The sequence below is a fragment of the Canis lupus genome, chromosome 3 (assembly GCF_003254725.2).
Source record: "Canis lupus dingo isolate Sandy chromosome 3, ASM325472v2, whole genome shotgun sequence".
Classification (NCBI taxonomy): Eukaryota; Metazoa; Chordata; class Mammalia; order Carnivora; family Canidae; genus Canis; species Canis lupus.
In genome coordinates this window covers 74,277,805-74,291,882 of record NC_064245.1, presented here as the reverse complement: position 1 = coordinate 74,291,882, position 14,078 = coordinate 74,277,805, and the positions used below count along the sequence as shown (strand labels likewise).

The window sequence follows — 14,078 nt, the reverse complement described above, 5'->3', positions numbered from 1 at the left end:
ATTCCCACACATGGACTAGGGGAGATGGTGGCCCTGGTGCCATTGCCCCTTTCAGACAGTTTCTCTTTTCTGAAGTGGTGCCAAGGAAGGTCCAGTTGGAAGCTAGTGTGATGTGTGGAGCATATTTCTTAATATCTTTTACAATGGAAATAAATTAAGGGCGTGTGATCTCGTGCTTTTCAAGAAAAGCATCCTGTAAGAAGGCAGGCCCCTGAGGAGTGCTGAGCCACTGTGGGCTTGATTCAGGTTTCATGATGATCTAACTGTGTTCTCTTATACAAACATAATTGATAACGTAGCGTTTTGTGTAAAAACACAAAGTTGAGGGGTATCTCCCTGCCGCTCATAAATCCATCATTCTGTGCTTTCAGGGACTTTGACTCCAAAGCTGAGCACCTTGGAGATGCCAATGGGACCCCCGTGAAGACACGGAGACACTCATGGAGGCAGCAGATATTCCTCCGTGTGGCAACCCCGCAGAAAGCGTGCGAGTCTCCCAGCAGATATGAAGGTACCGTACACTCTGGAAGTGAGACTCCTAGATTCCGGCAGGAGTGACAGCCGTGCAGTTTGGTGAAGGGCAAGATGAAACCAGATTTCAGGTCAAAATCATCCCCTGATTTCAAAGCTCCCTTGGTAGGAAGCTCCAGTGACCATGCCTGTCGCTGTTTCCAGAGGATCCTCAAATTCCAGGGACATGTGTAAGAGAACTCAGCAGCTTGCAGCACCTCGCGTGAAAAATAGTGCCTCTGCCGAGTCTTTGTGGACCCCCGTCCCTGCGCATGTGGGATTGTGGAGTGGCTCCGCCGATGCCCCCACTGGCTCCCTCCCTTCCACTGTGTTCCCAAGCGTGTCTTCATCACCCCTGCAATCTGAGCATAGGTTTTAGGTTTACACACTACGGTGGCACAGCGTGGTGGCGGGGGTGCTCCTTGGTTCCCGCGCTCTGCTCTCATTCCACTCAATGTCCCCTCCCTCGTCGGTTGCCTTCCCTCAGTGTGGTGTCGCAGGAAGACCACCCTGTGCCCTCTCATCCTGCTTGTGTCTCCCAGAAGTCTGTGTCCGGGCCTTCCTGTGTTGAGTCACAATGTAACTAATGAGTTTACATGTAGTTCTAAGCTTAAGATTTTTCTCTGCCCGGTGATACCCTAAATTTTTAGCAGTAAGCATTTCTTTTCCTTAATGCTCTTTATTTTTAAAATTTTTTATTTTTTTAGTTTTGAAGATTTTATTTATTTACTCATGAGAGAGAGAGAGAGGCAGAGACACAGGCAGAGGGAGGAGAAGCAGGCCCCATGCAGGGAGCCCCATGTGGGACTCGATCCCAGGACTCCAGGATCACACCCTGAGCTGAAGGCAGACACTCAACCACTGAGCCACCCAGGCATCCCTTTCTTATGCTCTTTAATCAGAAAACAATTTTTTTCTTTAAAAAAGGCAAAGCAACAATAGTAGACCTTCAAAGAGTTCTTGAGTTCCTCAAGTTGCATGTAGCACAGATTCATTTTTGTCCCTCGAAATACTTCTGTGCATATGTTAAGCAGCAGCACGGGCTACCTGGAGAGTTTGCAGAGTACGATCTGTGTGTTTGTACCTTCCTTGTGCTCCTCACCTTCTGCCCCTTTCCAGCTTCTCTCTCTCTCCCCCTCTCTCTCCCCCTCTCTTTCCCCCTCCCTACCCCAGAGCTCTCTTTATTATTTAATTGAAAAAATGCATCCTCTGCCAAATTAAACAAGAGCCTGGTTTGGGTTCAGCTGGCTTTGCGATATGAATCATATAACTTTACTTACTTTGAGTCATAAAACAGTTATAGTGAATCCTGGCCCTTCCTATCTCGTGGAATTACATTAAATTATAAATGCCAAAGTACTTTGGAAACCTAAAGACCTATCCAATGTAAAGCAATACAGTTATTTTTGTTAACCATTATTGAGGTCAGAACACTGGTGTTAAGCTTCTTATATGGTTGTTCCTCAGCAGGAAGGAACAAGTAAAGAACACGGGAAAGATGGGTTTATAAATGTAGTGAGCTTTTTTTTTTTCCTTAAGTCATTAAGTTGTTATTTCAGTGTGTATCCATTTAGAAAGTTTAGTTTTAAAGACTTCATTTTCATTTTTGTAGATCTTCTGGTAATGTCCAGCAGCCAGATGGTATGACCCAGTTCCTACCTTCCTAATCTTCTAAGCCAAAGGGGTCTGCTGGACTGGCGGCTGTGGAAAACCCCAGGCTTGTAAAGTGCACAGCCTGGGAGACTGTACTCTTTGTGGGAGCACTGATGGCTGAGGAAGTGCAGTGAGCAACCCCAGGGCTGCTCTGTGCCTGAGTAGGAAGTGTGGTGAGTGCCCAGGTGGACACTGGTGTCTGCAAGTCGGTGTCTGAGGGACCAGAGTCAGAAGGTTGGTCAGTCCTGGCAAATGTTTGCCTCCCTGGAGAACCCCAAGATAAAATGGGCCAGTAGAACGCACCGTGAGCAGCATGAGAGAATGTGACCTCGTGTGGCCCAGCAGGTAGAAGCGTGGGCGCCATGGCGTGTGTCCACCTTTCTTTTTGGAAGCTTCTGTTTTTAATTGGTTTAGTCTGGAAATTCTATAAGAAACAGATAGTTAACCCCATGCTGAGTTCTTGTTATGGTGTTTGCAGTTGACAGGGTTCCTTGGTGAATTCTGGGTTAGGCAATGCTGTTGGGTGAAAGTTTGCAGTGAATGAGATGGGATGATGGGTCGTTGCCCTAGAGCATGGAGCAGATCACCCCCAGTACCCCGAAGCCTGGGCAGCGTGGGCTGTCAGGCCCTGAGAATAGAACACGTGGTGTTTTGCATCTGCCCCACTGGAAACGGTACTCAGGAGTATCTGAAAGTCTACCCGACAGGGCCCCCAGGGTCACTTGCACACATACAGATGGGAAGCGGAGAGGTGGCCTCAGTATGGGAGGGTCTGGAGCAGCCATGAAGGTGAACTTGGGGATGAGGTTCAGAGCTCATTTAGGGACCTCTTCCGAAGGCTGGAGCAGAGTGGCTGCATTTAAATTCCAGCTTTTCTGCGGCGCCTGGGTGGCTCAGTGGTTGAGCATTTGACTTCAGCTCAGGTTGTGATCTCGGGGTCCTGGGATCGAGTCCCACATCAGGCTCCCCACGAGGAGCCCACTTCTCCCTCTGCCTGTGTCTCTGTGCCTCTCCCTGTGTGTCTCTCATGAATAGTAGATAAAAATCTTTTTTTTTTTTTTTTAATTTTTATTTATTTATGATAGTCACAGAGAGAGAGAGAGAGAGAGAGGGGCAGAGACACAGGCAGAGGAGAAGCAGGCTCCATGCACCGGAAGCCTGACGTGGGATTCGATCCCGGGTCTCCAGGATCGCGCCCTGGGCCAAAGGTAGGCGCTAAACCGCTGCGCCACCCAGGGATCCCAGTAGATAAAAATCTTAAAAATAATTCCAGCTTTTCCCTTTAGGAGCTGTGAACTGGGACAAGCTGTTGAAACTTCTCCCTCTCGTATGATAGAGGATTAATTATGCTCGTTGCCACACTGAGATAAGAGCATGAGATTTCTACTGGTATTTTATTCAAAAGCTTTCAGAATTCAGAAGAGATTAGAAAATCAGTGAGCTGAAGGTTTCCAGTGTAAAGTTCCCTCTCCCTGGTGCTCCGGGCCCACCACACCTCAGCCCCCCCACACAGGGGCACTGTTCTGCTGCCTGGAGCCCCTCGGGGAGCTGCGGTGCTGAGTGGCAGGGGCTCTGATTTCTCTCCCTGCCATCCTGAGCTGGGTGGCCGTGGCCGGCCGTGCCTCCTCCTCCTCCTTCCCCTGCCACAGTGGGGAGGCCTGCCTGCTGCAGAGGGCTCTTCCTCTCAGGCCCCAGGGGGGGCCTTGTTAGCAGGTGGGGCAGGTGGAGCAGAAGGGGAAGGAACCAGAGCGGGGCCCAGGAGGAGGAGTCGAGCTGTGATTTGTGGCTGAAACTACAGGACGGCAGTTAACACCAGAGGTGGGGTTTCGAGGCTTAACAGTAGTGCCCCATATTTGCATGGTGGTTGCGGAGACCGCCGCGTGGAGATGTATGTAATGTATTTAAACGTGCAGCGATAATGGGTTCAAAACTCGAAGTGCGCTGGTTGGGTGCATCGCAAGGGCCAGGGATGACTGTGGGAAGCAGCCTGTCCCATCTTACAGCAGTTGTGAATTTTCCAGTGAATCTCTTGGATTGAGCCAAATCCTGCTCCCTGTCATCCCATCCCGTGGTGCCTCTCTGGTCTGAACATACTTCTACTTCCCGTTCTTCAGATGGCAGGAGGGCCTGGAAACCACTGCTCCCCTTAAAGCTCCTCCCCAGCCCAGCTGCCCTCATTGCTTCACCCTCCTCCGGGTAAGCCCAGGTCCTGTCTTCTGAGCACACATGGTCCCTTGCCGGGGGAGCCCTGCACCCACACGGTGTTCCCCCGTCCCTGGCCCTCCCGTGTACCTCCTCCTCCCACGGAGTGGCCTCTCCATTGTATTCTTCATACCTTCATCATCTGTTTCTGCTTTAAGTGGTTAACTCACATTCCTGGCTCTTACGATATCTTGTCCTTTGGGGCGTGCGTTAACTGTTACTTAAAAATCAGAATGACTTCTAGGCGCCCTCGAAAAGGCTTTCTTTTTAAAAAAGCTGTTTCCCCAAGCACCTTGTACCTGGGAAGCGCTAGAGCATCGGTTTTGGCCAGTCCTTGTGGGATGGCTTTGAAGCTTGATACTGATGACCAGGACGTTGAAGAGAGCAGCGTAGAGTTGCGAGCCATACCTCTGTGCCTTGAAGTACTTGACACAGCAGAGCTCTGCAGGGGCACTGCTCCTGCCCTGCCTAGTCCATAATCATCACTCTTCCGGCCCCAATTATTGAGCTACTGTTGATTCTCACCACCTCCTGCAGGAAGGTATCCCAAGAGACCCCCATGCAGCACTAGGTGACATCACGATCCTTGCCCACCTGTTTTCTCTGGTGGAGGCTTCTGCTGGGGTCCCTCACTCTTGCCACACATGCCCTGAGGCCTTTGCATGGGCTGTTCTCTCTGCCTGGAATGCTGTTCCCTGATAACCTCCTGGTTAACCTCCTCACCTGCTTCAGATCATTGCTTGAAATCACCTTTTCAAGGAGTCCTCTCCTGGCCACTCTGTTTCAGATTGGACCCTCTGCTCCTACCACCAGACATTCCTAATCTCCTTATCCTGACTTCCTATAGCACTTATCTCCTTATAATGTGCTGTAGTATTTACTTATTCATGATCGCTCTCATCGGTTTCTCCAGTCATTACATGCTTGATGACTTCTCAAGGAAGGCAAATAAACTGCTCAGATTTTTACAAACTTATTATGTGCTCATTAGTGATTTCTTAATTCCCTCTCTCTTCCTCCTCTATAGGAACATGTCCTTCATGCTTTTTTTCTTTTAGAATTAAATGTTGTATGATTTTGAGGGGGGGTATAATGTGGGTACTCTGAATGAGAGAGAGAGAGAAGAGAGAGAATTATGACATTTAGAACTCTGAATTGGTATAATAATAATCACTTATGCCATTATCTGTGGCGGGTGCTTTATAGGAGTTATTTAATTCCCAGTCAGCCTTATGAAGGTTGGCATTTTTATGATATCCATTTCACAGATGAGGGAGCAGAGGCTTGGAATAGCTTAAATCACTTTCCCCAAACCAGAGAGCTAGTGGGTGACCCAGGCAGGCCTGGAGCTCACGGATCTGTGCTCAGAAGCTGATGCTGTGAACACTACACAAGGCTGGCTGTTGCCAGAGATGCACAGCATTACCTCCCGGGTGTGCTGCTGATTCAGGAGCCCCTTCCCACACGAGGGTCCCTGCCAGCACCTGCCCTGGAGCCCCACAAGTATCCCTGTCAGCCAGGCACCCACACGTTTCTGAGTATTTTATTTATTTTAAAGACTTTATGTGTTTATCAGTGAGAGAAGGAAAGAGCATAAGCAGGGGGAGCGACAGGCAGAGGAAGAAGCGGGCTCCCCGCCAAGCAGGGAGCTGGATGAAGGGCTCGATCCCAGGACCCCGGGATCATAACCTAAGCTGAAGGCAGACGCTTAGCCGACTGAGCCGCCCAGGCGCCCCGTTTCCTAGTATTTTAATGTATGGACTCCCCTTTGGTTAGCCGTCTCTCCCTCCATGTCCACATCAGGAGTGGCGTGTGCAGGGGAGGGAGAGAAGTTTCTTAGTATCTGTGAATATTCCTCTCCCAAATCAGCATCTTCATCCCCTGCCACTGTCTGCTCCCCACCTGTAGGCGCAGAGATGCCCCCACCTTCCACTGTGCCCTGGGGCCACCTGGCCCCCACTGCAGCTCTCTGTGTCTCCCTGCAGCTGAGACACCTCCAGGTCCTCAGACATGTTAGAGCCCTGAGCTCCGTGTTTTTTGGCCAGACGGTCTCCGGAGGGCTGTGTGCCGCTGGAGGTGGCTGGTGGCCTCTGTTCCCTCCTTGCCCTGGTGGCTGCGCTGCAGTGGGTGGCTTCAGGGAGCTGGTGCTCTGCCTTGGGCACAGTGGAAGTGAAAGTGTGCTTGCAGGGAACCCTGAATCGTGCCTTGTCAAGTGTCTCAGATGCTCAGCGTGGCTGCCTCTGACCATTTGGCATTTCTGTTCCGGCAGTGCAAACTTTAAGCTAAACAGACGGGAAACTTTCTGGCCTTTTTTTTCCAGCCTAAAAAGCGAGGCCGGTATTTGTGCCGTCCCACCCATGTCATCCCACCTAGAAAATACTAATAAAACCACCAGTACTTTAAAAGCTATGCTGTTTGCACGAGTGTTAAGGATATAAGTGAAAGAGAAATAGAATTTCCTGTAACTCTGGTGTCCTCATTTTTTTTTTTTTTTTAACAGATGGACTCAAACCCGGAGAGAAGAGTGTTAGTGAGGAGCGTGGCTCTAATTATAGTGCAGGATGAGGAAAGTACAAAGGGCGTGTGGACAGAGGTGGTCATAGAACCGGGCAGATGTCTCCCATAAAATCAGCCTGTTGTTTATCCAGGGGAGTGTGACTCTCTATATACAGAATCTCTGAAATAATTAAGTGGCAGGAATCTGAATTTTATGTTCTGGAGAGCCTTCTGAAGAAGACAGGCAGTTAATTTCTATTTAGAAATTTACTCACATATGTCTAGTAGGACCAGCGCAGACGTTCCCAAATCCCAGACTGTTTGTTTTTTTTTTTTTTTAATTCAACAGAGACCAGTTGGTTTCTTGTAGGAATCCCTGTTTGACTTTAGCAAAAGTCCAGGAGGAATTGTTTCCATCCTGAACTTCAGAGGGGCAGGGCAGGTGTATGCCATTGGAGGGAATGGAAGGGAATCTGTAAGTAGGGGAATCACCAGGTTGTACTTGCAGACTGGGCAAGGCGCATGTTTTTGCAATAAAACAAACACAGATCATAAAATAGAATACAGACAGCTGCGTGGTTGCTTCAATTTAAAACAAAAGTCTTCAGTGATGCTTTTTAAGTTTGTGGTGATCACTTATGGCTACTGTCCCAGAAACCCCAGGAAAATGCATTCTGTCTCCTACGTGTTCTGGGTTCTTTGGTGAGGAGTTTGTGAGACGCTAAGTAAGCTATCAACTCCACAGACATGGTATCATGGGGTGCAGTTCAGTCTGTCCCAGGGCGAAGCTGCTGAGGGTTGTAGGGCATGGGCTGAGTGCAGAGATCGTTGTTCTGAGCGGGTGGTCGTGCTGGGGTCTGGATCGCAGCCTTCCCATTTTTAGAGCCTTCCCACTGTTGATCCGACCATAGGACTATACTGAAGGTGAAGCCAGGGCAGGTGCTCCCATCTCGCAGGTGAAGACGCAAATGCCTCTGTGCATTGAGTGGCTGTGGTCTCGAATGTTCGTGTGTTTAGAGTCCTCTGGGGAGCTTGTACAGAGACAGGTTCTGGTCTAGTCCAGAGGGTCTCCCTTTCTGATAAACTGTCTGGTGATGCTGATGCTGCTGGTACACTATGAGTAGCAAGGGCTTAAAACAAGCAACCACGATAAATCCCGTCCAGACCTTCCTTTTTTTTTTTTTTTTTTTAAGATTTTATTTATTTATTCATGAGAGACACAGAGAGGCAGAGACATAGGCAGAGGGAGAAGCAGATTCCCTATGGGGAGTCCGATGCGAGACTGGATCCCAGGACCCCAGGATCACGACCTGAGCCAAAGGCAGATAGATGCTCAGCCACTAAGTCACCCAGGTGCCCCCCAGCCCAGACCTTCTAGACCTAGAATGGGACTCCTGTGCCTCTTTCTGCTGCTGTGCATCACTGCGGATAACAATAACCCAAGGAGGCACCGGGTGTCTCAGACCTCCAAGAAATCTAGGTCACCGGTGACATTTTTTGAGAAGGTTGGTGCTTCCTAGAGAAGGCAAGAGTTTGGTGGGGAAAATGCAGTGGTAAACGTGAGGATAAACAGAGGGGTAAGACAAATTTGGTAGTGTGCCAAATGAAACCAAGCATGTGGTGCTCTGCCTCTTTCCTGCTGCCTTATTTTGAGGGGGGGAGCTTTGTATCTTGGGTGGCCCCCAGGGCACAGGGGCTCTGAGCTCGTTGTCAGGCCTGCAGAATGCACAAAGAAACTTGTGACGGGTACTTGGTGGGAACACTCCACAGTTTTGCCTCCTAGTGCATCATACAAAAGATGATCCTTTGTTGTTAGAGAAATAAGTTTTTAGGTAACTCCTGGCTCTGGAAAGGGGGAGCATCCTTTTATCTACCCCATGTGCCAAGGAACAATTTTAGCGTTCGTCTGATAACTTTCATTGAAGTGTTTTAAATTAGAGATCTCACCAACAATTGAAGCGTTCAGACTTTATATGTCCTGTTTAAAAGAAAAAAGAAAATCTAGAGATTTATTGATTTGAAACACACTGTAAGCAAATAGTCCAGCGAAACTAACATTCAAAGGGTTTTGTGTTGTGAGTATAGCTGTGTCTAATTTTTGATCAGCTGAAGCCTGACCTGTTGGGTTAGGTATTAGATGTTAATACCAATGGCAAGACCAAGGAACAGAATCTTAATCTTTAAAAAAAAAAAAAAAAAAAAAAGAATCTTAATCTTTATCGTGATTACTTTATATTGCCAAAAATGTAAAAACTGTCGGGAGAGCTAGGATTGGCTTGTGTTGCACATAGCCAAATTTTAAATAATTTATATACCGTCAGGAAATTTTAATGGATCATATAAGCAGGAGGACTGCAAGTGAAACTTTACTGAAAATAGAAGCATCATGGTGACATCTGTATGACCTTTTGTTTTGATCCCTGGTTCTTAGCTTTCCCTGTGCACCAAAGTCACAGAAGAAGGAGATTTTAAATACAGGTGCACCTGCCCCTCTGCATCTTGCCTCACCGAGTCAGTTGGGTGGGGATGGGGCCCAGGCATGAATTCTTTAAAAAAAAACAAAACACACACGTGTGCACACACCCATCCCACAAGGCATTCTGATTGCTGTCCCAGCTGAGATCTTTGGTCTAGATGTCAGAGGGTGACTTGAGGCACCGTCACCACTTGGTGGCAATGTTGTTCCCTCTGTCTTGATGGTCCTGCATTCTTTTCCAATCTCAGAAATCCCTTCTTTTTCCCCCTGTGATTTTGTTTTTGGACTTGTTTTTGTTGCAGTATGTATCTCCCTTGTTCATTTCCAGCTTATTTGAATGGAGAGCTACCTTCTGAAATTGAGATGTGCTTTTTTCTTATTCTACAGGGTTCTAGGGTATGGGTAAAATAAGAAAGGAAAAGAAAAAGGTCTCTGATTGCCAGTTGCATGGCTTTTTAAAATTGTTCTTAATTTACTCTCCATGTAACTTTGCTCTCCTGTGGTGAATAAAGACCAGGTTCAAGATAAATATCGCAAGCCAGAAATGATTGTTCATGGATTTCTGTAGTTTCAACCTCCTAGATTTTCCCCCCTTTATTGTGGTTCTTGGCCCACCATTACAGACTTTGGGAAGCATAGTGAATGGCAAGATTTTACCTTAGTTTGCTAATTTTGTGCATGATAACAGTTGTTAAGTTAGCATTGATTGAGCTTTTCCTTTTTTTTTTTTTTTTTTTTTTAAGATTTTACTTACTGATTTGACAGAAAGAGAGTGCAAGCAGGGAGAGTGGCAGGGGGAGGAAGAAGCAGGTTCCCTGCCGAGCAGGGAGCCCAATGTGGGGCTTGATCTTAGGACCCCAGGATCATGACCTGAGCCCAAGGCAGACGCTTACCCAACTGAACTGCCCAGGTGCCTGAGCTTTTCCTAATAAACCATCCACAGTAAAACACCCTGTCCTTAACACTTTGTGCAAAGACTGGAGCCAAGGTTGTTGGTGAGACAAAGAAACCATCTCAGCCTCTCTGCTTGGTGGGAAGGCTGCAGGAGCAGAGGGCCGGGTGCTGGGCACTGGAGGCCCTGGGAGTGAATCCCTGCTTAGAGCACTCTAGTTCGTAGGCTTAGGGCTAATTGAACTCCAGAGCCTGTGAAGGTGTGTCTGCAGGCTTAAAGCGCATAGAAGATCTTGATTTGTCACCTTTGAACCTTAATCTGTAGGTCATAGAGAGCTATTGAAACTTATAAAGCAAGGGAATGGTTAAGTAGTCTGAAGATATTTTTAGGAGACTACAATCTGTAGATATATTCGAACATGAAGCAGCCTCAGAATCCGGGCAGGACTGGGGTCAGGCAAGCAGGTGTCCTGCATGCAAAATTAAAAGAGGTGCTCACTTTCAGGGTCCCGTAAGTCCAGACCCTGAGAATAAGGATCTCCTTAAATATGGCACCTTAGGTACCTGTGTCCCTCATCTTCCTCCAGGCCCTCCTCGCAGCTGTGCCCTTCTACCCTATGGCCTGCTTGTGTGAGCTGGACAGCTCTGAGAAAGGGTTTGGCAGGAAAGGTTTGTTTTATTTAAGAAACTGCTTTTTTGAAATATAATTCGTATACTATGCAATTTACCCATTTAAAGTGTACAGTTGAAAAAAACTATACAATTCATTATTTTTTTAAAGATTTATTTATTTATTCATTCATTCATTCATGATAGACGTAGAGAGAGAGAGAGAGAGGCAGAGACACAGGCAGAGGGAGAAGCAGGCTCCATGCTGGGAGCCTGACGCGGGACTCGATCCTGGGACTCCAGGATCACGCCCTGGGCCAAAGGCAGGCGCCAAACCGCCAAGCCACCCAGGGATCCCCCAATTCATTGTTTTTATCCCTGTGTTCATAGAGGTGTACAGTCATTAGCACAACCTCATTTTATTTTATTTTTTAGATATTTTATTTATTTATTCATGAGAGAGAGAGAGAGAGAGAGAGGCAGAGACACAGGCAGGGGCAGAAGCAGGCTCCATGCAGGGAGCCCAATGTGAGACTCAATCCCAGGACCCTGGGATCATGCCCTGAGCCAAAGGCAGATGCTCCACTGCTAAGGTCCCCAGGCATCCCTAGCACAACCTAATTTTAAAATATTTTTGTCTCTCAAGAAAAAAAACCCATACCTCCCCACCCCTCCTTCAAACCCAGGGCAGACGCTCATCTCTTTGCTGGCTGCCTCTTCTGACCATGCCATGCAAGTGGAATCATGTACTATGTGGCCCTTTGTGGATGGCTCTTTTCACTGAGATGTTTTCAGGGTTCATCACATTGTAGTGTGTATTGGTGCATCATTACTTTTTGTGGGCCATCAGTATCCATCATAAGGATAGGCCACATTTTGTTTATCCATTTGCCAGTTGATGGACATTTGGTCCTCCCCTACCCCCTCCGGGGGCTGTTGGCAACAGTGCCGCTGTGAACGCTCATGGATGTATTTTTGTGTGGACATATGTTCAAAGCGGGTTTTGTGGGTGAGCTGGTGTGAACACGTTCTCCTCCAGAGGGGCTCTGAGTTGTCCTCTGTGATTCTGACCACTGGGATTGTTAGGCCAGTAGGAATGGCTGAGGTTGGGTCCCCTAGTACCAGGTTTCCCTGCTGGCTGGCCTTGGTTGCCTTCCTTCTGCGTCAGGCTGAGTGAGAAGGTGCAGGGAGTCTGGTGTTGTCTCCCCGGAGCACCTGGGAAGGCGAGGGGCATAAGGAGCCTCCCTCAGGAGGTTCTTTCAATCCCAGGGAGGCCATCAGAGGGCCACATGTTAGTGGTATTGGTCCAGGACTACATCTCCTTTAGCTGCTCTCAAACCAAGTGTGCTTAAGACCCCTTGGAGGATTCGTGGAGACACACACTGCTGTTCCTTGGTTCTAAAATTTCTGGTTCTGGAGATGGAATTCTTGGGGGAGCCTGAGAATTTGCATTTCTTACAGCCTCCCACGTGATGCTGATTTTGGAGGTTTGGGGACCACACTTTGAGGCCCTCCGAATTTCTCACACTGCAGTGGCTGGTAGGCAAAGGTACAGCCTATCCTGATTTAAAATCCAACCAAAAAAGCTCTCAGTGGTCGTTAGTAAAATGAACAACAAGACTGAAAAGTAGAAATGTGTTCTATGGCAGATTATGAAACAGCCAACAGGTCCTGTTTTCTTCGCAATAAAAGTAATCAAATATTAATACTAGTCATTGTGATTATCTTTATCGTGTATATCTTTGGTGTTTGCACTTTTCCACAGTTGGATGGTAATTCTCACACTGATCTTCTTAGGGGTGAGGCTGGAAATCCTGCATGACGTGGCCACGGCTCCCGCAGCACTTAGTCGGCACAGCTACAATTCAAACCACATTGGTTCTAAATCCAGTCTCTTTTTTTTATATTTTATTTTATTTTTTAAAGTAAGCTCAGAGCCCACTGTGGGACTTGAACGCATGACCCCAAGATTAAGAGTCACATGTTGTGCTGATTGAGCCATCCAGACGCCCCTAATATGCTTAAATTTGTGTTTGTGATAGATGAAAGAACAATTTCTTACTTTGGAAGGATTCTAGAATTCAGCGTTAACCTTTGTATACAGCATCCGGTTTAGGCATTATTACATCCTAATTTTTTTTTTTTTACATCCTAATTTTTAAAAACAGAACTAGAACTATCCTAGTTGAATGGTTTCTATTAATACCATTTAAGTGAAGGCACGTACGTCTCCTGGAGGTAGCAAAGCCATGCCTTCGCACTGGATGTAAGCTAGCAGCTCCAGAATTACAGCTGTTGGCATACACGGTGAGCTCTAGATTTTGTAAAATGCTGAGATAAAGCCAAGGGATGCATAGAAACTACTTTCTAAATGGATCTTTTTTTTTTTTTTTTCAAGTAAATTTGTCTTACCGCTTTCATCTGAATGAAAATATTTACAGAATGGACACTAACAAGATTTTAAACATCATTTATTTATTTATTTTATTTTATTTTTTTTAAAACATCATTTATTGATAAAGAAATGCTGTTAACCATGGTCGTCTGTGATTCTGAAAATAATTTGTGGTACCAAACTGTGCATTTTACCCTTGAGGGAATAATAGGTTGGTCACAGTAAGTTGAGGTCTTGTGGTCTACTTCCTGTCCAGGTGTGTTCACTTGAGAGAACTTTTGATGAAAGACAGGTTGGTTTTTAGATTTTTTTTTTTTTTTTTTTTTTTTTGGTAGCATCACCTTCCCCAGTTACCGAGGGACAGTGTTTCTTACTGGCCCCGGCCTGGTTGTTGGGCGGGTCACAGAAGCCAGCAGCCTCTTGAGCCTTGCAAGGTTCGCAGGACGACGTAGAGTTTCAGGGGTGGGGATGGGCGCCCTGACAAAGTGCTCTTTCTTCCTACTGCTGTTTGCAGAACGCGTTCATCGTTTTCCCCTGGAGCAATCTATGCACACACCATGTTCTGGAATTTTCTTCTGTCGTTCCTAACACCGTGGCGTGTCACGCCTGGTGTACTCCCCGGGACAGAGCAGGCCAGTTATACCAGATGTTTTACTGGCACCAAGCAAAGCCATAGGACTGCTGCTCATTTGCTGGGGGTCCCTCCTCACCTCCTCCCCAATTTCCTCTGCCCTGCTGGTTCCACATTTTTTAGCCTGTCACCTCCAGGTGCCAAATTCAATGTCATTTAGAGATCGTCTGACTGAATGCACTAGAAATCTTGCTACTCTGGTGTAAGCGAGGAGG

General features: G+C 47.2%; 1 protein-coding gene across 8 annotated transcripts in view; it reads left to right on the top strand.

Moving 5' to 3' along the window:
- Nucleotides 1–14,078, top strand: part of TBC1D1 (TBC1 domain family member 1) — a 237,908-nt gene that overhangs the window by 153,354 nt on the left and 70,476 nt on the right. For all 8 annotated transcript variants that reach the window (XM_025438017.3, XM_025438018.3, XM_025438020.3 and 5 more), the window contains one exon: nt 372–511. In XM_025438017.3, the coding sequence (XP_025293802.1) occupies nt 372–511 (140 nt within the window). The remainder of the gene's footprint in view (nt 1–371; nt 512–14,078) is intronic.